The sequence below is a fragment of the Parus major genome, chromosome 1, assembly GCF_001522545.3.
Source record: "Parus major isolate Abel chromosome 1, Parus_major1.1, whole genome shotgun sequence".
Lineage (NCBI taxonomy): Eukaryota > Metazoa > Chordata > Aves > Passeriformes > Paridae > Parus > Parus major.
Window position 1 is genome coordinate 98,355,781 of NC_031768.1, and position 22,774 is coordinate 98,378,554.

Consider the following 22,774-nt stretch of genomic DNA (forward strand, 5'->3'; position numbering starts at 1 on the left):
TGTATCTTGGTCACCACTGGACACTGGAATTTCATTTTCCAGGTCCTTAGATTTAGCATGAAGAATTAAGATTGTAAAGTGTAATCAGCTGTTTTTCCTGAAAGTCTAAGTCTTCAAAGTAGTAAAGGTATGACTGTCATTGATTTTCATGGGTTTCTGTGCTCTGATTTAGTATTTTTAATAACACTTGAAACATTAAGGCTCAGAATGTTTAAAAAGCATTTTCATAAACATGTACACAAAGGTGTGTGCTTTTGTCATCTTCAGTGACAACTTGATGCCTTTTAGCTTCCTTCAGCTCTTCCAGGACACTTGTTTGTCCACAGGATGTTGAGTGCACTCTTACATGTGGTGGTGCTGAGCTTGGGTGAAAGTTTGTCTACCTTGTGTGAGATTTTTGTGTGCATGAGAAATACCTCACACTATGATGAGTTATACTCTGCTACTATTTTCCTGCTCTTGTACTCTACCTGTGCTGGGTACATTCCTCAACAATGTTACTTGTTTTACTGCTATTTTTCTTCTGTAACTTAGCAGCAACAGTTCTTTATAGCTTTACCTGGTTTCAGCCATCATGATTCTCATCTTTGGAACACTTTCTTTTTTCTTTTATTTTTTTTTTAAACTATCAATGGGGAGACTTTATGGTTTTCCTGAGGATCTGCTCCAAGCGACTCTTTGAAGCAGAGATTGTGGTGCAAGGAAGTAAAGGATTTTATATCTACCTTTATTCTCCAGTCAGGTAGTAAAGAGCAATTATTGTTGCTGGTTGTAAGCAATCAGATGAGCAAACCTGCAGCCTAATTTTAGAGTACATTACACTCACTGTACCTCACTATTGCCTTCCTGTAATAATATAATGCATGACTTTGAATGCATGAGAAAAATGAACCTTGGATGAGATCATTATTTTACAATGAGTCCTGATAAGCATCTTGCTTTGGTCTCTATACTGTGCACTTAAACAAATGTATATTCCTTTTTTACATGTGGTTGCAGTACTGATTTTTATTAAGATAAGTATTTATATATTCTTTGGAAATAAATATATATATATATAGTCATTTGGATGTAGAGATGGCTAAATTTACTGAAGATATGGAAATTTTCACAGGTAACTGTTGGGCATAGTTTTCATGATTATATACTAATAGGCAGAAAAAAAATTGAGTTGCTTCTCTTTGATAAAGCAGAGTAAGGTTTTATAGCTAGTACTTAGGAGGAAATATTTTTGTCCTTATGCAAAGCATTATTTATCTCAAGATCACTGATAAAGAATGAAAACTTTGTAGTAGCAGGTTTGGTTTTGTTTTCAAAGTAGAGCTTGACGGACTGTGCTTCAAGTGTTTATGTAGCTTTTATACTAGCATGTGCATATGCTTATGTTCATGGGGTTTTTTAATTTTCAGTCTCACAAGTATGAGGTTATGAGGTGTGCAGGGTTTCAGGTGAGAGGAATTTGAGGAATGCTCACAGTGCTAGTTGTCTTCCATGAACTGAGGATTTGTAGTAAATGAGCTTTCATGTTGTTACTTCTTTAATCCTTCCTACCTGTGTTGTAAGAACTATTTTAAGTTTTGGAAGATCTTTTTGGACCCTCCATATTTTTGATGGTGATGTCCATTATAAATATCTTAAATAATATTCTTGCATGGTCTTTTTCCTTAGCATCTTTTGCATTCAGTCATATGGTTGTTGGCACCTCCTTTGTGAGCAGTGGTTTGACATACAGTCATCTGCTTGTGGAATACTTTTCCAAGTTATCTGTGCTTACTTTTAGTTTTTCTTGCTTGAAGGTTACTTTTAAAATACAAATAGCATTATAGGAGTTTTAGGCTGCTTTCCAAGGATATGATTTGTTATTGTTGTTTGTAGTATCAGTTTTCCTTTTTAATAGTTGGTTGCTGATGTTAATAATATTTCTGAGAGTGTAAAAAAGAGCCTAATAAATAATATTTTTAGGAAATTAAATTACGTAAAATGGACAGAAAAGCCTAGAAGGCCTTACCTTATGACAGTTGAAGCACAAACTTGTAAGTTTAATTGAATTGTTTTCTCTACTTCATACCTTTTCCCCTCCTTGTCCACGCTTTCAAAAATAAAACTAATTTTAAGAATTCTGAGTGCTCTATAAGAACAGTTATGGTAGAAGAGAAATTAAATGCAGAAGAGATGTACTTTTTCCTATGACAGTAAGGTTCTTGTTGTGGATGTGTGTACAATAAAGGTAGTTATAGAGAAGTTATTTTGTGCTCACACTGCTGTGGAAAATCTGGTTGGCTGTTGTGACAGATACTATCATAAGTGTGGTACTGTGCCCTTATTACACAGAAAACAGAATTCAGACATTCACAAGTTTGACCTCTGTTAGTTATTAAGTGTATCAGCTTTTTAGCTTTTTACAGTTGTTGCATTTTCTCTTTCCCATTTGATGCTTTTGTTTTCACCAGCATTTTCAGTTTTCTAGTGCTCTACCTTTGGATATCTTTTTATTTTGACAGTACCTAGATTTTACAAAAACTGAGGGCAATTTAGTGTTTGAGTGTAGTGTAGGGGTGGTGTTTGTTTTGGTTTTGTGGGGGTTTCTTAAAGGTTCTCTTAAAGTTTGAAATGCTTATTAAATGCTGCATTTTATATTATGGATACCTCAAAAAATTTGTCATCCTGTTTAACTAAAGAGGGGCCATAACTTGGCTGATAAAGTCCTCACAGTTACAAAGTACAACATTCTGTCAGACTAAAGTGTTATTTTATTCACTTCTCAAGAAACAGAAGGTAGTGTTTCAGTGTTGAAAGCTATTTTATTTTTTTTTTGGCAGCTGACACATTGGAAGCTCTCTCTCAGTGCTCCAAGTAGTCCACAAGCTGTTTTGAAAGGATGGTGTGTGCCTCACAGAGATAAGTGAGGAGGGTTAATTCTTCTCTGCATTCATTTGTCTTTAGCTATAAAAATAGAAATAAGCTAGTATTCCTTTTAGCCTTCTGTGCTATGGAAGTGTAATGAATTAAAGTGGATATTGGAATTGATTATTTTATCAGGAAAAACCCAAAAGCAGCATATATGATATGTTGGTTGTCTGTCTGAGGGTTCTTTCTTCAAAGAAAATAGAAAAAAAGTACACTTTAGGGCTTGTCTTTAACTGTAGTCTCCCTCATAAGGTTTGCCTAAGTGTTCACCCAGAATATGTCCTCATCTATAATACTTCCCTGCACTCCCCACCACTGTGGATTTAGTCTTCAGTTTTTCCATTTTGTCCTCTGTTCCATTTTCATGTTTTTTTACCTTGTAACAAATACACAGTCATACTTTATTAAACTCTGTGTGCTGTAAGATATGAGCAATATAATAAGTTAGGCTACAGAGCAATCCTGTTAGGAACATATCATTTATATTGCACTGGTTACTTCTCATAAGCTCTTATAAAAATAGAATTTCCTAAATAACAGTTCCATGAGGATTTAGTTTGTTCCCATGTAAATTGACTAGAAATTAAATATTTCCTAATTAATGAATCTGTAGTCTTGTTATTAGATATATGAAAACATTCAAACAGTTTCCTTCCAAAAATAGACCCTTTAGGATTAACAGTGCATGGTATATAGCACTTTTCTCTACCACCTCTTAGAGGGGAAAACTCAAGTTTGTGAAACATTTGGGATTTTCCCCTTAAAACTTTTGTTTTCACCATACATTTGTTCATTTTGTTGGTGAAGTTAAGCATACAGTGTTCCATAAGGGAGTGGGAAGGGCAGGTAATGCTGATGGTCTCTGCACTTTACTGGGGTCCAGACTAGTAGTGTGCTGCTATTGCCACTGAAAATGGGGATCTTTTTCTTCCCTTTTTCTGTTCATAAGTTCACTCAAATGCCTGTGTGCCATGAAAATAGCTTGAGCAGTGAGTAACCAGGAGCACAGCTGGCAGCATGGTTGCTTTTTCCACAGTGTGTTTAAATATGGCTATGCCCTCTACACTCCCTGTGTTGTGAAAGTTTCCCCACATCTGAAACCTGAGGATTTGCACTGGCTACAGTTTTATTATTGTTGGGAGCTGGCAGATGGTAACAACCTCTGTTGAGCAATAGAATGATGAGGTAGTCCCATGTCAGCTGAAGTGAATCTCCACATCTGCACTCAATTACAGGAACTCTGGGGTCAAGTGTAATCTGAATGCTTGGTTTGTTAAGCTGTAACGTGTCCTAGTAATGCCATATTATCTTTGTAGGATAGTTCCAAATCTGACTTAAGTGGTTTCTTGATCGAGCAAGGTTACTTCCTAATAATCTTTTTTCTTCCTTTTAATTGGAAGAAGGGCTCAATATTGAAAGTGAAATATGGTGTAAAGATCAGACTTGGAAATACTTTCAAACTTTGCACTCTCTAGCAGAGCGGCCTTCTCCCTAGCCCTTCTTTTTTTTTCTGCAAATTTAGGAATCTTGAGAACTGTTATATATGAGTTATATATTTCAAGGTTTTAAATATATAAAATCTTGAAACTATATTATTTAACTATAAATAATATTAAAAAATAAACTGTTATTTATTATCCACTGAATAGTGTTATTTGAGAACTTTGTCAGTAAAAAAAGGACAGTACTTCATTGTCAGGTGATCTGAATCATAATGATCCATTGAGAAATCAAACTTGTAACAAGTATGACAAATCAAATAGTCATGAACAGAAAAGGGGCAAATAAGAGTTTGCATTAAGGCAGGTAGAGAATTCAAACAAAACACCAACCTACTAGAGACAAAATCAGGGTATTTTACCAATGCCTGATTGGTTTATCAGACAAAATACTTTTGAAATAAGGCAGAACACATATATTTTAGCCAGCACTAGGTGAACCAGTAAATAGAAGTAGCTCACATAGTATTTTGGTGAATATTAGTTTAATGCATCTGTTTTATTTGTCTTTGCATTTTCATACTGTTGGAGTTAGAATATACCAATTACTAAGAGTGAAAGCTTAGAAAATTTCTAGGTGTTACAGTACATTTATGTTTCTGAATCACTTGGCAAGGAAGGAACTGTTCTTTATTGCTGAAGTCCATTTTATGGTCTGTGAGACTACAAAAGCAGTGTTAAGATATATGTATCAAGGTTTGGCTGCTTTAAATAGTCACAAGCCTGTGCTTATTTAAAGTACTGATTTGAGGAAGAATTAGACCAAGGCAGTGCACGTTTAACATCCCCCTGTTTCAGTACCGATAGGTTCCTGTTGGACATGACTTTCAGGGGTTCAGCTTCTTTCTTTGCTTCCCCAGGTCAGAAGCACAGAAGCATGCTTTCCACTGAGCCTCGCACTACCACCTGTGATACAGAATGTCTCTAAGTGAGAACAACAGTGTGGTGTTTGCCTATGAATCTTCAGTGCACAGCACCAACGTACTCCTCAGCCTTGATGATCAGCGAAAGCAAGATATCCTTTGTGATGTTACAATTTTAGTGGAAGATCAGCGATTTCGGGCTCACAAAGCTGTGCTTGCAGCTTGCAGCAGTTACTTCCTTTCAAGAATTGTGGGCCAGGTGGACGCTGATCTTATCATCACTTTACCGGAAGAGGTGAGTGTCACTCCCTTCTGCATCTTACCTGCCAATGCTTCTAATCTGCTTTGTTCTGTTCTCTTTTATGGTAGGAAGGCTGGGGTTTAACTGATGAGTTAGAGTAGGGGATTTAACAGCTGAAAGACAGCAGCCCACAATCTGAGATACCAGAAATATTTTTGAATTCAAGTGCTTCATCTGTATTATGTTGTAAAGACTAACTACTGTCATCTTGGTGTAAGGTCTGTTGTTTTTTAGACAGTGGCTTTATTCTTTGACTTTCATCCCAAATAAAAATTAAATAAATTACTACTGCAAGAGCTGCTTTTCGAGGTTAGTCACAGTAAGGGTCTTTCTAGGGTTTTTCCTTGTTTGAGCACAGCTAGCTAGAAATGTGTCAGAGAAAGTGAAAGGAGTGTCTGTCCTCTCCTGATCCTTGCACTTTTTGCAGTGTTTCCTTGGAGAAAATAGAAATAGAATAGAAATAAGGTACAGTTTTAAAATACCATTGTATTTTTATCTTTCAGTTTCATTTATGAATGCTACTTACTTGTAAAGCCACTTTAATGTTTTGTTAGCTACACTAAGTCTGAAGACATCTTGACAGCTTATGGATAAACTGTCTTTTACATTCTACTTCCCCACATTATAAAAGATGTATTAATGTAGTGGAGTAATCTCTAGATTCCACATGCTATTTTAAGAATTCTTTAGGTAGGTTGTAAGAGTTTGCAGACAGTAAAGAACTGGTCTCTGCAGATCTCATCAGCTTCCTTTCATTTGTTGTATTCTTTAAAAAGAATATACCAAACAACTACTAAAAAACAAAGTAAACAAACCCTCGACTGACTCTTAAATTGAATTCCATGAATAATACATTGTTTTGCTGGCAGAAGGATTCAGTGTAATTAATGCATTGATATAGTGCTTTATTTAGCATAAAATATTGTACATTTCAGTAAAGGTGGGGAGCAGTGTGTGGACTTGGTAATTTGAGTATTAATAGTGGACATACTGCTTTATTCTTCATTTGCAGAGAAAAGGCTAAAGGAAGTGTCATGTAGTTAGTAATCTCTATTGTATCTGCTTTTGGCTTTCCACTTGATTCCTTAGACATTTTTTCATGTGTAGAAGATCTTGTACAGTTTCTAATGATACAGTTTTTGTTAATCTCTGGATTCCCTGATGGGCAACTGTTGTGAAGACATAAATGTTCAGTTAAAGTCACTTGCTCTAAAGGGGCAACTGAGAATTATGTTTGGTATACAGTTTTTGAGTGCATTTCGTCCAATCAATGGGAGGAAGAAAAGAATTGGTGGCTGTAGTAATAAATAATCATATGTGGTTAGACTCCATTTTTGCATCAATGGTGCATAACACTAAGTGATTAACAGTAATTGTTCTTCAAAAACTACAATTAAATACTAGAAGCATACTCTGGTAATTAGAGTAATTAATATACAACTTGCTTTGAAATGTATCTTTGTGAGGTTGGAATCTAGTTACTGGTTTTCAGCATAGGACAATATTTTTCACTTTTAATACTATGTTGCCAGACCATTTTATTAGGAGATTGATCACAGTGAAGAAAACTGTTACAAAATATGCATGATAGAATTGTATCAGAAGAATTGTTTCAGAATGAGTTTGACAGGTTTTCACAGTAGAACAAGTCTGCTTTTTTTTTTATCCTGTCCCATGTCCTGCTGGCAGGACAGGTAAATTTGTGTATTTCCCTGCTTAAACCCAAATTGACCATAATACTATTTTTTTTTTCATTTGTTTTTGCAATAGGTAACACTTAAAGGATTTAGTCCTTTGCTTCAGTTTGCATATACAGCAAAACTTGTTTTAAATAAAGACAATGTGTCTGAAGTTTGCAAATGTGCAGAATTTTTGGGTGTACGCAACATTGAAGAGTCCTGCTTTCAGTTTCTCAAATTCAGATTTTTGGACTTTAAATTGGATCAGCAGGAATGTCCTAGGAAGAAATGTTGCACACAGCGTTGTCAGAAAGCAAACCCTAAAACTGACAGTGTAGATGATGGAGCCCTAGAAATAAATGATGAAGTAGAAGCACTTCTAGAAAAGGAATATAGTCAAACTCCTGACACAAAGCTCTGTAAAGATGAAGAAAATGCTAAATCATCGCCTGTTCTCCAAGATAATGCCAATCAAAACTGTGATCCTGTGCATTTAGAAAGGGGTAGTGCTTCCAGCTTATCTTCCCAATGCCCAAAGTATAGAAAATTCCAGAAAGCTTTTGGAAATGACAAAGTTCATACTTCAGAGTTTAATTCCAGTATTAAAGACATTCAGGTACCACCATTTGCAACTTCTCTTGAGAAGGAAATACCTGATAATGATGGCATACAAAAAGCTCAGGAGTGTGTGCCTATGCAGCTGATCTCAAACTGTGAAGAGACTCAGGTAGAAATGGAAGAAGGGGAAGAAGGCATTCAGAAAAAAGAAGAGTCAAAGAGAGATTCTGTAACTCGGAATGTGTCATGTCCTGTGGAGAAAATGGATCTTGTTGCTTTCCCCCAAAACTCTGCTGCACCTCATGGACTCAATTCTGTGTCTATTTTACATAGTTGTGAGCAATATGGTGACTTGAATTTCAGTAGTATGCAAAACAACACAGTCTTAGCTGAAAAAACTGTGTCAAGTACTGGAGCTGGAAATGACAAAACTGAAAGTCAAGGTAACCCATCTTCAAAGGTGGATTTGTGCATTAGGGAAGCCACTAACATCACCTCAGCTGGAGATCGAAGCAGTGTGGAGAGAGAGATAGCAGAACAGCTAGCACAGGGCTTCTGGAGTGATATTCACAGCACAGATGCCTGTCAAATACATTTACCACCTGCAGTTTCTAAAGAGTACTTGGAGCCAGTGTATTCGGGGAAAAAATCAGAGTGTCCATGGCTAGGGATCAGGATCAGTGAAAGCCCTGAACCTTGCTCTCAGCGAACTTTTACAACACTGAATTCTGTCAACTGCCCCTTTATAAGCAACCTTAGCACTGAAGGATGTTCCAACACCTCTGAAATAAACAGTGGAGATTATGTTCAGGAGCAGCAACAGTGTCCCTATAACTATGTGATAAGTTTGGGAGAGGATTCGGAGACTGACACTGAGGGAGACAGTGAATCCTGTTCTGCAAGAGAGCAAGAATGTGAGGTAAGAACATCCTGATCTATCCTTTGCTTCCCAGTCTCTTAAGGCTATATTAAAAAATCTAATTCTGAGTCTTTCGTGTTTTGTTGTTTTGGGGTATTCTTTCTGTGGCTGCTTTTAAAAAGTCTGGAACTGAAACGCTAAATAACTGCTCAGAAGTTTATATGGAAGGTCACTGTTAATTCAGAGAGACTGAACTAAAGTATGAAAGTATTTTTGGTCAGATACTGAAGTGTTAGATGTTTGCATATTAGATCTTTTAAGGTTTTTTTCTGGAACAACTGTCAAAAATGGTTTTGAGTCTTAAATTAAGGCATGAAGGTTTGTTCTTAGATATTTTTTTTCTTTTATCTGCTTCAGTTAGGTTTAAGAAAACTCTAAACTTCTTGGAACCTTTTTTTTATTAGAAACTTATTGGTTTTCTTGTTTTCATTCTGAGCTGTGGCATGAAGGTGGGAGAGAAATGATATTTCAGATATAATGTGAAGTGAAAATTAAGTTTTTAAGCTGGTTTCTGTGTATTTAAGACTGTTTAATAATATCACCTTCTCCAACAGTAAGGTTATTTTTGTTTCTCCAACTGCAGTTGGCACTTCCTTTCTTTGTTACTGCTTTAGTAGTGGTTTAGGCAGATAGAGGAGTGGTCTAGTCCTAAAAGATTTTGTGATATACCTGAAACAATTTCCATCTCAGTTCTTAGAATCATAGAATTGCAGTGTAAATCTGCAGGATGGATCATTCAATGTTAAAAAAATTCAGTTGTTCTTAAAGCACTAGGGTTTTTATCTTTTTAAGACACAGGCCCTTACTGAGACTGAACATAAGTGGAACTTGCCATCAATACAAAAAGCTGGAATGTCAACCAAAAGGCCAGAAATGGTTGAATACATTCTGCACCTTTATGTGGCAGAGAAGATAGCATCATTGCTGAGGACAGTACTCTGGGGTTTTTTATTACTTTTTTCCTGATTGTCACCAGTAGTAGCCAATCAGATAAAAGGTTTCTCTGTATTCTTTTTAAACTAAATTCAGATCTTTGACCACTGCAAGGTAACATATCCTGCTACTTACTACACTCAAATGTAAGGCTTAAAATAAAGTGTCTTTTGTTGGATACTCAAAAAACATGGTGATTATTTTATAAAGGTAAATATGTTTTTCATTATTAATCAATACTCTGTGATCTCAAATGCTTTTGTTGCTCAGGTATACAACAGTAGCAAGAGCCTGGTCCTCTCTCTTCTCCAACACTGAGAAATAAAAGACAAATATTGTAACTTTGGTATTTTAAAGAAATGCCTGTTTCAGATGAACTTTTCCTGCCAAAAAAAAGCCTTAGATATAATAAAAATGTATTCAGGATGCAGTCTTAATAGCAGCTTTGGGAAAACTTTAGACTGTATTAGTAGTGACTGTTAACACTTGTTTTGTACCTCACCAAATTGTAACTCATCTTCTTAGAGTGTATCACCTCCATACTTGGTATATTTTTGATACAAAAGTAGCTTTCATCCTGCTCTAAATATGCTTGTAATGATCTGGTGCAAATGTCCAAATACTCTATTGCACCCATGCTTGAACTCCTGTAGTTGGATCCCCTGGATTTTATCCCATCATCTGATGGTTATGTTAGTTTGTCTCTGAGATGGGTTGTGTGGTAAAGAATGCTTAAAATGGAAACTTGACAAGTTGGTGTTTGTGTGTATCAGTTCCACCTTGGATTTACAATTATATTTCACATTCTAGGTAAAACTGCCCTTTAATGCACAAAGGATTATCTCACTTTCCAGAAATGACTTCCAGTCATTTCTGAAAATGCATAAATTAACTCCTGAACAATTGGACTGTATTCATGATATCCGAAGACGAAGTAAAAATAGAATTGCAGCACAGCGGTGTCGCAAGAGGAAACTTGACTGCATACAAAATCTTGAATCTGAAATTGAAAAACTGGTATGTATAAATATTCATTGCTGTTATGTCTTTCTCTAAACATCTTGACTTGCTATCTGGCAGTAGCTTAAGAATGAGGTGGTTTACTACTTTTTCCACTCAAGCTTAAAAAACTTTTATCAGTCTTGTATAACTTCTTGATAGCAGTTCTAGATTTTTCTGAGCCTTGCTCTAAACTACACATATCTTTCCTTCTGTGGACTTGTTTCTATTCAAATAAAACATGCATCACAGCATAATTTTTGGTGACTCAAACTCGTGAGCTTTGACTTGAATTGTACAGAATGATTCCCACTGTTGTTCTACACTGGTTTTTTGCCTCTTCCCCTTTCTTGCTTTGAGATTTTATTCTTCAGCTCATGGTACTGCTCATGACGAAGTTTGCAGTTATGCAATTGTTAGTTGTGTAAGTTCTTGGGACATAGCAGCACAAGCTGGTGAACTGTTTCCTGAGTCTTGAATGCTAAAACAGAGACCCTTTCAGAAAGACGGAAGATACAGAAGAACTTGGGAAGTTGCTTGCCTTTTTAGCAGTTGTATCAAGATTTTAGCTGAGGAATTGATGCATCCAGATTTCTCTGCAGCCATCTGTTAATATTTCCTCTTCCTTAAGAAAGCAATAAAAAGACAAATATGTAATTTAAAAGAAATGTAGGTAATCTGAGGTTAGGATTATGCAAAAATAGCAATGGCAAGAAGATAATTGAGTGGCTTTTCAGAAAAACAAGTCTTTGACTCTCTCATCTCAGCTTCATAGTCAGTCATACCATGTGCACAAAATAGTTCAGTTGTTTAGGACTACTGTACTATTCTTGTTTGTGGAGCATTTTAGGCTTGGTGTACCTGAATTTCGTATCTGCATCAGCTGAAACATAGCAGTCGTGTTGCATTTTTTTGACTTCAAAGTGAAAAGGAAAATAAAATTGGAACCAAGTGAAATGGACTGGAAACTTATTTTCCTATGATCATCATCTTTCTCTGCATCTACTCCTATTTCTGCAATGAGGAGATAGTTTTTGAAGGAGGGATTGCAATGCCATAGAGCTCGGATGAGCTGACAGAGCAGGTTGTGCTCAATGAGGAAGGTGCTCTGTGAGGGAGGCTAATCAGGTGACTCTATTAATAACATCCTTACCAAAGAGAGAAGTTGCATTTCTGACATTTCAGAACTTTTTGCCTGGTTTTGTCATCATGTTGTCATTTCTGTTATGTAAGTCTGTCAATATTGTGCAATGCTTGGGCAGGGAATTAAAGGCTGATCTGCAAGATTAGACATGTGCTTGTTTAAGAGACTAATAATTATAACATAGTATCCTTCTTTCTGTGGACCTGTGCTGGAACAAACTGAATGTCTGCAGTTTGGCAGGTAACACTGTGCAAGGCCTAGATGATAAGTGTTGAATCTTGAGAACTGTGAGGTCTCAGTTATATGAATCATCCTCTAAGCAGAAACATGTTCCAGTTGCATTTTCTTTTTTTCAACTGTGCTGATAAATTTCTTCAGAAATTCCTGAAAAGACCCTGTTTGGAGCTGTTGACCATGCCTGATAGTCACAGATCATCAAATTTGTAAATGTTGTACCAAATACAAAAACATTAAGATCTGTCTAGGCATGATTTCCAAGTGGGTGGAAGAAAAGAGATGTCTTGGAACAGCTATATATGGTATATCCAGGTATCACATGATACACGTGCAAGGTACTTCATGCATGATGGATCCTGCCTTGTTCCTGTTCTGAGTCAGTTGTTTCTCAGACTGTTTAGACTTTGATCTTCTCATGGTATCATCTGTAACGTGGCTTTGAGAGGGAATAGAATGGTGTTGCTATAGTTTTACAGCTCTTGGCAAGTAGATAATACTGTGTATTACCAGTTAGGAAATACTTTTTGGTGGAATTCCTCATCCTGGTTTCCAGTATGTGCAGCATGTTGTCTTGTATTAGTTTCTATTTGGTGCTGTGTCAGTTTTTTTCTCTCTCAGAAGATACTTGTGGTGTGTTTCTTGGAAGAGTCCTATATTTGGAACAGAGTGACCCCTGCCTGACTAGAGGCTGGAGACTGACAGCTGGCAAGTAGCTTTGCTGACAGGCACCTTGGGACCTGGGCAGACAGTAGGCTGAGCATGGATCAGCAGCATGTCCAGACTGGAGAAAAAAGGCCATCTGTGTCCTGGGCTGTGTTGACAGGAACACAGCTGCTTGTTGGAGGGCAGTGTTTGTTACCTGTCTTGGCATGAGTAACACTGAATCTTTTGCTGGGTTTTCACCCCTCCCAGTTCCAGGAGTACATTGATAGACAGGAGGAAGGTTGGGTGAAGGGCACTGGGATGTCCAGGCCTGAACTACTTCTGTGGTGACAGGCAGAAGAAATGGGGCTTCTACCTGGAGAAGGGATAGGGAGACATAATGGTTACCTGCCTTCATCTCTGGGGTAGTCCTTGAAGTTATACAGTCCTTGGTAGTGGAAGATCTTCAGATTCCTGGGAGGAGTACTTGACACCAAGAGAACAAGAGACATGGTCTTAAATTACATGGGGGGATTTTATCTAAATATAAGGAAAGATTTTCTTCCAGTGGGGACAGGCAGGCAGTGGAGCAGTTCACCCTGAAAGGCTGTGCATGCCCTATCTTTGAGGGTTTTGTGGCATGACTGAGCAAAACCCTGAGCAGCCTGATCTCACCTGATCTCTGACTTTGTTCTGAGCACCAGGTCAGACTACAGACCTGCTGAGGTACCTCCCTTCCCAAGTGATTCTGTAAAATTTGAAATCTTAAGTTCTACTTATATTGAAGAAAAATACTTAGTGCTGAATGTGTTGTCTGGGAGAGTTACCTTTGATCATGTCTCATGTTCTTCTGTACTGATAGTCTTTTTTTTACCTCTCCATATAGCCTTTGATTATTGACCTTTCAGGTGAATCTTGTTGATCACTAATGTTCTGTATTTGAGAATACACAAGGACTACTTAAGCAGATGTTGACACGTTAGAAACATGTCTCTTTCAGAGACCATGTGTATATTCACATTCCTTGTGCTTTCTCCTGTACAATGGGATGACCCTGCCTGAGCAGGGAGGTTGGACTGGATGACCCACTGTGGTCCCTTCCAACCTGACCCATCCTTTGATTTTCACTTCAAGACTTTTAAAATGAGGGTACTTGCAAGGGGGAGCAGAGTAGAGGACAGCTGGTCTCAAGAAGCACAACTTTGCTGGAGATCCATGTCCTGGGGAGCATCAGGCACAGCATCCCCAGCCAGGCAAGAGTGGGTATTGTCCCACTCTGCTCTGCACTGGGGCAACCTCACCTTGAGCATTGTGTGCAGTTTTGGGCACCATGGTTTAAAAAATGGCGTTAAGCTGTCAGAGAGCATCCAAAGAAAGGTCATAAGGATGGTGTCTGAAGGGAGGAAATCCTATGAGATGTGACTGTGGGCATTTAGTCTGTTCAGCCTGGAGAAAAGGAGAATGAGGGGGACCTCATTGAGAATCTTCAACATCCTCAGGAGGGGCAGGTGCCAATCTGTGACCAGTAATGGGACTCAAGGAAACAGCATTAAGCTGAGTCATGGGAGGTTTAGGTTGGATATTATGAAGAGCCTGTTCCCCCCAGAGGGTGGTTGGACACTGGAGCAGACTCCCCAGGGCAGTGATCATAGCGCCAAGCCTGACAGAGCTCAAGAAGCATTTGGACAAAGTTCTCAGGCATAAGGTGCGACTCTTGAGGTATCCAGTGCAGGCCCAGGAGTTGGACTCGGTGACCCTGATGGGTCCTTTCCAGTGTGGCATATTTTATGATTAACAGCTGCTCCCAGTATGCTGACAAGTAGAAATTTATTTGCAAAGTCATCTTTGTACTAATTTTAGACAAAAAGAACTGGGAGCAACTCTTCTTCTTGCCCAATGCTGCCTAAACTTAATCAGTTCTTTCCAAAAGAAGTTGTAGAGGTTCTTTTTCTCTGCAAAAGGGGATGTGAGGAGGAGTGAAAATAATAAAACTTTGCAGGAGTGAGTTGCCATAACAATAGTTGAAACAATCATAGTCCCTATGATTAAAACTTGAAAACTGTTTAAAGCTTTGTGTGTCTTTGAAACTGTACCTTCTTTTAATTATTTAATTACAGGATTTAAAATGTATGTGTTGAGATATATTTGGATTTGGGTTCTTTGTCCTTTTCATTCAACTTCTTCATGATGATCTCGCTTTTGCTCCCTGTCCTTCTTTACCATTTCCTTATTTTTCTTTATGCAAAAGGTTGCTTGTTTCCATGATTTGATTTCTCAGTTAACAGTGTCTTTTCATCTTTAGCCAGTTCTATCAGAAGCCTCAGAAAAATTCACAACATTGAAGCAAAAAAAAAGCTTGATTTAATACAGGCTATTTTTTTCTACTTGATATTTATTAGTGAGTTGCTATGCTGTTTGTTGCCATGTGCTTGGACAGTCCTACTACATTATCTCTAGATTGTCAGCTCTTCAGCACATCCCCTTTCTTTACCTTTCTTAAAATTTTCTATCTAATTTAGGAACTGTACCTAACTCCACTGTTCGTCCTATAGTGGATTTGGCACTTCTTGTGAATGGAAGTTACTTTCACCTAGTGGAAAAGACTCAAAATGTGATGTTCAATTTTCAATATTTCAATTTTAAAATACAGAGCTCTGTGAAGACTGCTTAATGTTTTTTTTGACTCATTGGTAAAGGTTTGTGTTACCCTGTAGAACTAGTGTTTCAGGAATATTTACAGTAAATGCAACTATGTTTGATTTGTTCAGTAACTAGGAATTACTCCTTTGTCAGCCAGCATTAGTTTGGAAAAGGCTGCATATCTGAAAAAATGCATCAAATAGCTTAGTTGATGATGCTTTCAGAAAGGTTAGGATTGGCCTTTTGATATGTGTTTGATTGTGTTGCTGCTTACTTTCTTGATGCCAAATTATTTCTATTTCAGCGGATCAGAGTATTTAAAGTCTTGTTTTAGCTATGATAGGAGCTTAAACCATATTTTTTATGTTAAAATGTAGACTAAAACATGGTTTTTCTTTTTGCAGCAAACAGAGAAGGAGAATTTGCTGAAGGAAAGAAACCACATTTTATCAACTCTGGGTGAGACAAAGCAGAATCTGACTGGACTTTGCCAGCAGGTGTGTAAGGAAGCAGCCTTGAGTCAAGAGCAAATACAAATACTTGCAAAATATTCTTCTTCAGATTGTCCACTCTCATTTTTGTTCCCAAAAAGAGAACAAGCGGCTCCATCTGATAGCGAGCTTGTGGTACCAGCATCTGTAGAATCAGCAAATAGTCTTTCAGGTGTCACACCTACAGCTGAGCAGAGTTCCTGTTACCAGTGTGTCAAAAGCGTGTGTGAGGCCACGTACGATCAAGCACAGGAACTGCATCCAGTTTCTGCTAGAACATTGGAGCCAGCATCGCTCGCAGAGCCGTGTGGACAGAGCAGTGGCATCACAGACTTCTGCCAGCAAATGACTGACAAATGCACTACAGATGAGTGAATCTCTGCTTCCCACTGCCAGCCTCCCAGCATTGCCACTAGAAGTGGGATTGAGCATTATTAGAAAGTAACTTACTAAATGAGAGAAAAGATTAATCTTTTGAAACTACATTGACAATTACATGGTCACCATTATTACTTAGCAAGCTTTGGGTTTGCTCTGTGTAGTTCCAGAACATAATTTGTATGTGTCAGCCTTGGAGATTTTTCTGTGTGGTGATGCCAAGGAGAGTTCAGGAAAGCTGTTGGAAAGTATAAATTCCATGCACAGGTGCTTATTTATGAGGAAGTTTTGTTCATGTATAGAGCAGCCCACTCTGATTTATGCCACAGTACTTAATGCTACTCTGCATTTTAAGGAAAGCCTCCTGACAGCTGTTAATGCACAATGACTTCTATACCTAGAATTCTAAGACTTTTTTTTCCCTGGTAGACAAACCTTAAGAAGCATATATAGCTCTGTAAATGTTCATTTTGTAGATGAGCTAAGTAACATGACAGAGTGAGGAGATTCTGGCAAGTGCACTCTGGAATAGCTCCTTGCTTCCTGCTGTTCCCTTCCCTGTCCCAGAGAATTAACTTTTTACTGAATTAAAGTAGTAGGCTACTACTCGTAGTAGTAGAATTAATTAGTAGTAGGCTTTTATTGAATAAGTGCTTTTGTCTTGTCTCTCCAGTACAGAATTAACTGGAGCAGCAGAGGTGCTGCCACATACTGCTCTCTTCTCTAAATTTAGTGGGAGGAATAACAATGTACTTGGGATGGCAGACATCTGAAACTGGTGCAGTTCTCGGATGAGTGTGCATTGGATCCTGTGGCATCTGAATCCCATAGGCTTATTAAAACTCACTGCTGTATTGTGACATCCTGTCCTAGCACCTTCAAACTTGCTGCTTGTGGCAAGTTGGAATCAAAGTATTGTGAAAGTCAAAGGACAGAGTTCTTTTTTTCTTTTTTTCTTTTTTTTAAGGTATCCAGGCGCCACATGTTTTTCTTTCAGTGCCTAACTGCCTAAAGTAAGTTACAAATATTTGTTCTCTGATCACTGGGACCAGTAAAGTTCTATTTCAGAATCAGTCTTCAGGATACTTTATGGCTAAACCTATAGTATATTTTCAATGGCTTGTGCTATTAGCATAGATATATAAAAAGTTTATTGAAGAAATGAGCTGGAGATATTTCCTTCATTACTTTGTGAAGGAGAAATTCAGCTACTGAAAAGAATCCCCATTTTCTAGATTTTTACATAACAGTGGATGCATATTGTATACCAATGATGCTTTGTTATTTAGATTTTATTCTCACACCAGAACTAAGTATTGAACCTCACCACAGAAAACTTTGGGTTTACTGGTTTACAAAACATGAAGAATCTTGTACAAGCCAGTGGAATTCTTCATTTCCTACCTCAGAATGTGTATTAGCTTTTGTTTGTGCATTTAATGTCTGTGTGCATGTACAGTAGGCAGCAATTAAGCAAAGGCCCTTGTAAATATTGCTTTTCAGTTTTATCTTGCAGCGAGACAAAACTTGTTCTTGGCAAGGCTCTTTTTTTTTCCTCTCCCCACCATAGGTAACATAGCATTAATAAATACAGTAAGCCACTTATTTAAAATAAAATTTTAAAAATTTACAGATTTCAACAGGACTTCTCATAACCAGCACGTAACACAAATGACTACACTACCTCACCTATGGGATTGAAAGTTGATTCAAATCTCTAGTGAATCCTTGGATTTTCATCATAGATCATTGCTTTTTTAAGGGAAAAAATATGCTAATGGAGCATAGCTTGTATAAATCACAGTGCTTGCAGTAATTCAGAAATAAATACTACATGGCAGGCATCATGATAATTGAATTGAAATTCTTTTAAATTACTATAATTGAGATATGCTGATCCTGTATATGTATTACTTTATGAAGCTCTCTGGGATTTTTCTCCAGTTTCTGTAGATTCCTGATTAGTTTAATCCTGTCTCCCTCCCAGGCTGCCACCCTGGAAAGTATTTTTCTCTTATGCCTCCATTTTATTTAAAAAGCAAACCAACAAGAAACAATCAAAAACAAAATTCAAAGCCCAAACCTCTACTGTTCATAACTACTATCACTTTTAAAGCTGGTGATATTCTGAAATGACGTGGACAATGGCATTAAAGCATTGTCCTAATAGTGCACATAGCTGGAAATAGAATTCCTTGGGATAAACCGTTGTTGTAATAAGGTGGAGCATCTTTGTAGGAAATGGCTGTCTGGAAGCTTATCCAGTAGCCCAAAGCCCTGACACACTTGGCTGCAGATGTTGGAAAACACGGTCAGTGATGACCAAGTGTGAGGCTGGAATTTCACTAAAGGGTTGTGCTCCACTGCTGCAGTCTGGGTATCAGCCACAGCCTGAATTCCATATAGCTGATGGTGGAGGGATTCCAGGGCGGCAATCATGGCAGTCATTGACCTGTGATAAAAGTAACATCACATTTTTAAACCTGATATGAACTTGATGGAGTTTGAGAGTAGGTTTTTGCCTGACCAGCTGCATCTAAATATTTTTTTAAATATTTATTTAATACCATAGACCTACAAGTTGCATGTTGACTTCTATAGGCCTATATCATCAACTTGCAAATGTTACGAATGAATGACAATTTTATGATACAGAATTCTCAGGAAAATGTTTTTGGAGTTTGGTTTTATTTTTTTTTTTTCTTCCAGTAAAGAAAGACTCGATTTTGAAATTGTAAAATACTTTGTTAAAGCATGTTTTAAAGTACTTTGGACAGACTATCTTAAAGCCATAAGGGTATGATGGCATACAGATTGTAAAATAAAGATAATTACAACAGTTGATTTTGTATTTTTCATAATTCAGTATTTTCTAAGTCTACAATAAAAACCACTATCCTTTCTACAAAGGCTTTTCTATTTTGTATAAATTTTCTGCTGTGCAAGTGTCTACTGGTGCATTATTCATTCATAAAGCACTGCTCAAACTGTTCTGAAAATGGCAGCAAAGTATTCTCTGTATAGTTTATAAGTTTCATCGGCCCAAACCACTAGCTTAGGTTTCTTCAGTCAAAGCTGAAATCTAATAATCTGGAGAGGTAATTGTACCAAAGTTGGGTATCTACGAAACTGCTCACAATACTTCATCAGTAGTGTGTATTTTGTTCTATTGGTTTTCTCTTTTAGTTATATATTCTTAAATACATGAATATTCTTCTCAACCTACTGAAGATTAGATTTGCCATGTGGAAGACCTGCTGTTTCATATGAATAGCAGAGCCAAGATAGGCAGAATTTAAAATAAAAACCCTAGGAATGGTTAACAAGTAATGACTGAGAATGATATTGCAATGCAGGTAAGTTGAGTATATCTTGTGAACTTGAGAAATAACATTTAAGGTTTTCTTGATATATGATAATAGTCTAGTAAGAATTCAGTATGATACTTCAACAAGTTTTCTTAATTTTTTACAATCTATTATTTCATATTTACTGTGAAAGAAGAGGAGTTGGATGGGGAAGGGTTGGGAAGAAACAAGACTCAGTAATCAAAACTGCACCTCAGAATGTGTATATATTCAACTTCATTCACTTGTTGGAGGCCCTAAGTCTCAAGCTTTCAGGTGAACTGGCATGATTTTGTTTAAAAGTATTTGGTAATGAGCGAAACTCAAAAGTTGTAATTCCTATTGCAGTTCTATTTCTCAGCCCAGTGGCGATGAATCAGATGATACATTTCATGTCAGCCTGGCAATGTTTGGGACTTTTTCAGGCAATGATCTAGGAAATAAGAAAGATTTTCAGTGAACAGCCTCTGTTGGTTCTGAGTTTTCATTCCTGTTAGTTTGACTTGTTAAAAATACACTTGATTTGCTTTAATACAGGACCCACTAAAGTCCTTCAGATGGAGACTCAACAGGGCACTTACACAGGTCTGTCAGATACTTTTAGGTGGCAGTGAAAAATGGTGCATTAAATCAGCATGTGAAGGTAATTTAAATGCAGATGCTATAACACTGTTGGTTGGTATAGTTACATAATTGCTCGTTGTAATTACAGCTACCTATGTTTACAACATTTACTTGAATGGAGTGATCAGCTAGCAACTGTGTAAAAATCATTATTCTTAAAACATTGACAGTTTCTGTGCTTTCATGGCCTTTCTTTTTTCCTCCCACTACAAGAATTATAGTAAACCTTTTACATGCAAATCAAAATAGTGGGTGAAGGACTGAATGAAATTCTGTGCTTTGTGTTATACAGACTACCTGGATTTGGCTTGGTCCTCTCAGTTATAAAATCCACTGCTTCAGCTTTGTGGTGGACTTCAAACACTTGAAATTCTTACACAGAAATCTGGACTCTTGGCTGGTTGGAAATCTCAGGCTGATGGGCAACAACAGAGCTGTGTGTGGGGACATTCTTTTGCAGGCTTTGTCCTTTAGGTGTTTCTCTTCTGTTACATGCCAGGCTGACATGAACTGTGTAGTGTAGCCAGACCTGCGAGTGCAGAGCAACAGACTTTTAAATAAACCAAGTATTGAGGCTTGTATGCCCTCAGAGTTGCCATCAGAGGGCATGAGCCTGTTCAGCCCTCACCATCCATCTTTCGTAGTGCATTAAGGACAGAACTGGGAGCTGTCTCTGCCCTAAAAGGCGGTGTCTGTGCTGACCTCAGAAAGTAAAATTGTGTGTGTGTGCGTGACTCCCTTTGTGAACCCTGGACATATTCATGTAGTACTATGCAGCTCTGAGTTTCCAGGTTTATAGAAGGCAAATTAATCTCTTGCATTAAACTTTCTTATGTGTGTTGTCATTGGAAGTGAGGGAGAAAATACCGTGATGGGTGGTGGGCTCCTGAAAGAGGACGGCGGTGCCTTTCCTTGGGAAGGAAGGCACCTCGACACAGTATTGGTATGCAGATGTTGGGTGCCCAAGGGAGGTTAAGGCCAGCAACACCTTCCTCTCCTGATTGTGTCTGTGGGAGCAATCCCCACTGTTACTCAGTTTTGGGGGTGGAATCCGAGTTTCAGAGGTCAACTGACAAAGGATTACATTGCCTGTCCTTGGGAAGGAAAGCACCCAGCTCCAGTGCTGGTAGTGCACGTTTGTAGGGGACCCATGGAAATTCTTGGCCAAGAACAACTTTCTCTCTTGGCACTTTTTTTGTGGGAGCCATCCCCAGACATATTTTGGAGGTGGTGTCAAGACTCTGGAGTGGGTTCCTGAAAGGAGATTAAATTACCTTTCCTTGGGAAGGAAAGTACCTAGCCCCAGTATTGGTGGTGCAGATAATAAGATGCCCAGGGGAGTTAACAGCCAGGAATACTTCATTTTCTTGGAAACCTTTGTGTGGGAGCAATCCCTGGACAGGGATTCAATTCTGGAGCTCAGCTTCACATTTCAGTGTTGGGCTCGTGAAAGGATGACAGCATCTTTCCTTGGGAAGGAATGTATTGCCAGTGTTGGTGATTCAGATGAAAGTCTGCCCAGAGGTGGTAACAGCCAGCAACAACTTTCTGTCCTGGATGCTTTTGTGTGAGATCAGTCCCTCAATGTATTCAGGACCGAATTAATTCACAATGTGTTGGAGCCTGGCTCCAATTTTCAGAGCAGGTCTTGTGAAAAAGAATGGCAATACCTATCCATAGAAAGGACAGAACCTGATCCCACTGGAGGTGTTGGAAGTGGGAGGTGCCCAGGGAGTATAACAGCCAACAATAGGGTTCTTTTCTAGCACTTTTCCTATGGGAGCAATCCCCGGTTGCATTCAGTTTTGGAGCTGGTATCCAAAGTTAGGAGAGGGGCTTTCTGAACAAGTATGGCAGTAGCTCTCCTTGGGAAGGAAGTACCAGTACATACTCTCAGTGTTGGCAATGCAGATGATAGCTGTTCATGGCATATAAAGGCTAGCAAGGGGTTTCTGTCCTGGCACATTTTGTGTGAGAGTAATTCAGAATGTATTCCATAATTCTGCAGGTAGTATGCAGAATTGGTAAGCGGCTCCTGAAGGAGGAAGCACCTTTCCTGAGGAAGGAAGGCATGTATGGACAGTTTGGGTGCTCCGGATGATCATCTGCCTGATGGAGGTAAAGGCCAACATCAGCTTTCTGTCCTGGAACCTTCTGTGTGGGAGCAATCCTTGAAGGTAATCAGTTTTGGAGCCCAACTCGAATTTTCAGTTAGTTTTATGAGAGGATGACAGCATTTCCCCTAGGAAAAGAAAATAACTCCTGTGTTGGTGCTGCAAAGACAAATCAGAGGAGTAAAGGCCAGCAAGAGCATTTTCTCCTGGAACCTTATGTGTGGGAGAAAATCTTAAACATATTTAATTTTGGAGCTCAGCTGCAAGTTCCAGAGGTGGGATTCTGAAATAGGAAGTCACTACTTTTCTTTGGGAAGAAATGCACAATAGTCTGAGTGTTGGTGGGAATTTGTCTTTGTCCTGGAAGATCAAGGAGAGCAAACCAGATACATCAAAATAAATTATTTACTCTCATAGTCTTCAGATGACAACATCCCCTATTTGGTTACCACCTCCAAAAAAGAATCAGTCTGGGCTTTGAGCCCAAACAAAAGGTGCC

General features: G+C 38.2%; 1 protein-coding gene across 6 annotated transcripts in view; it reads left to right on the forward strand.

Moving 5' to 3' along the window:
• The window catches only part of BACH1 (BTB domain and CNC homolog 1), a 34,106-nt gene that overhangs the window by 6,464 nt on the left and 4,868 nt on the right, over positions 1–22,774 (forward strand). For 2 of the 6 annotated variants that reach the window (XM_015623997.3, XM_015624008.3), the window contains exons 2-5: positions 5,267–5,564; positions 7,341–8,726; positions 10,470–10,676; positions 15,726–19,093. In XM_015623997.3, coding sequence (XP_015479483.1) covers positions 5,325–5,564; positions 7,341–8,726; positions 10,470–10,676; positions 15,726–16,187 — 2,295 coding nt within the window. In that variant the 5' untranslated portion in view covers positions 5,267–5,324 and the 3' untranslated portion in view covers positions 16,188–19,093. Of the gene's footprint in view, positions 1–4,513; positions 5,565–7,340; positions 8,727–10,469; positions 10,677–15,725; positions 19,094–22,169; positions 22,339–22,774 lie in introns of those variants that run through there. The other 4 variants (XM_033518078.1, XM_033518081.1, XM_033518082.1 and 1 more) reach the window with 4 other exon arrangements.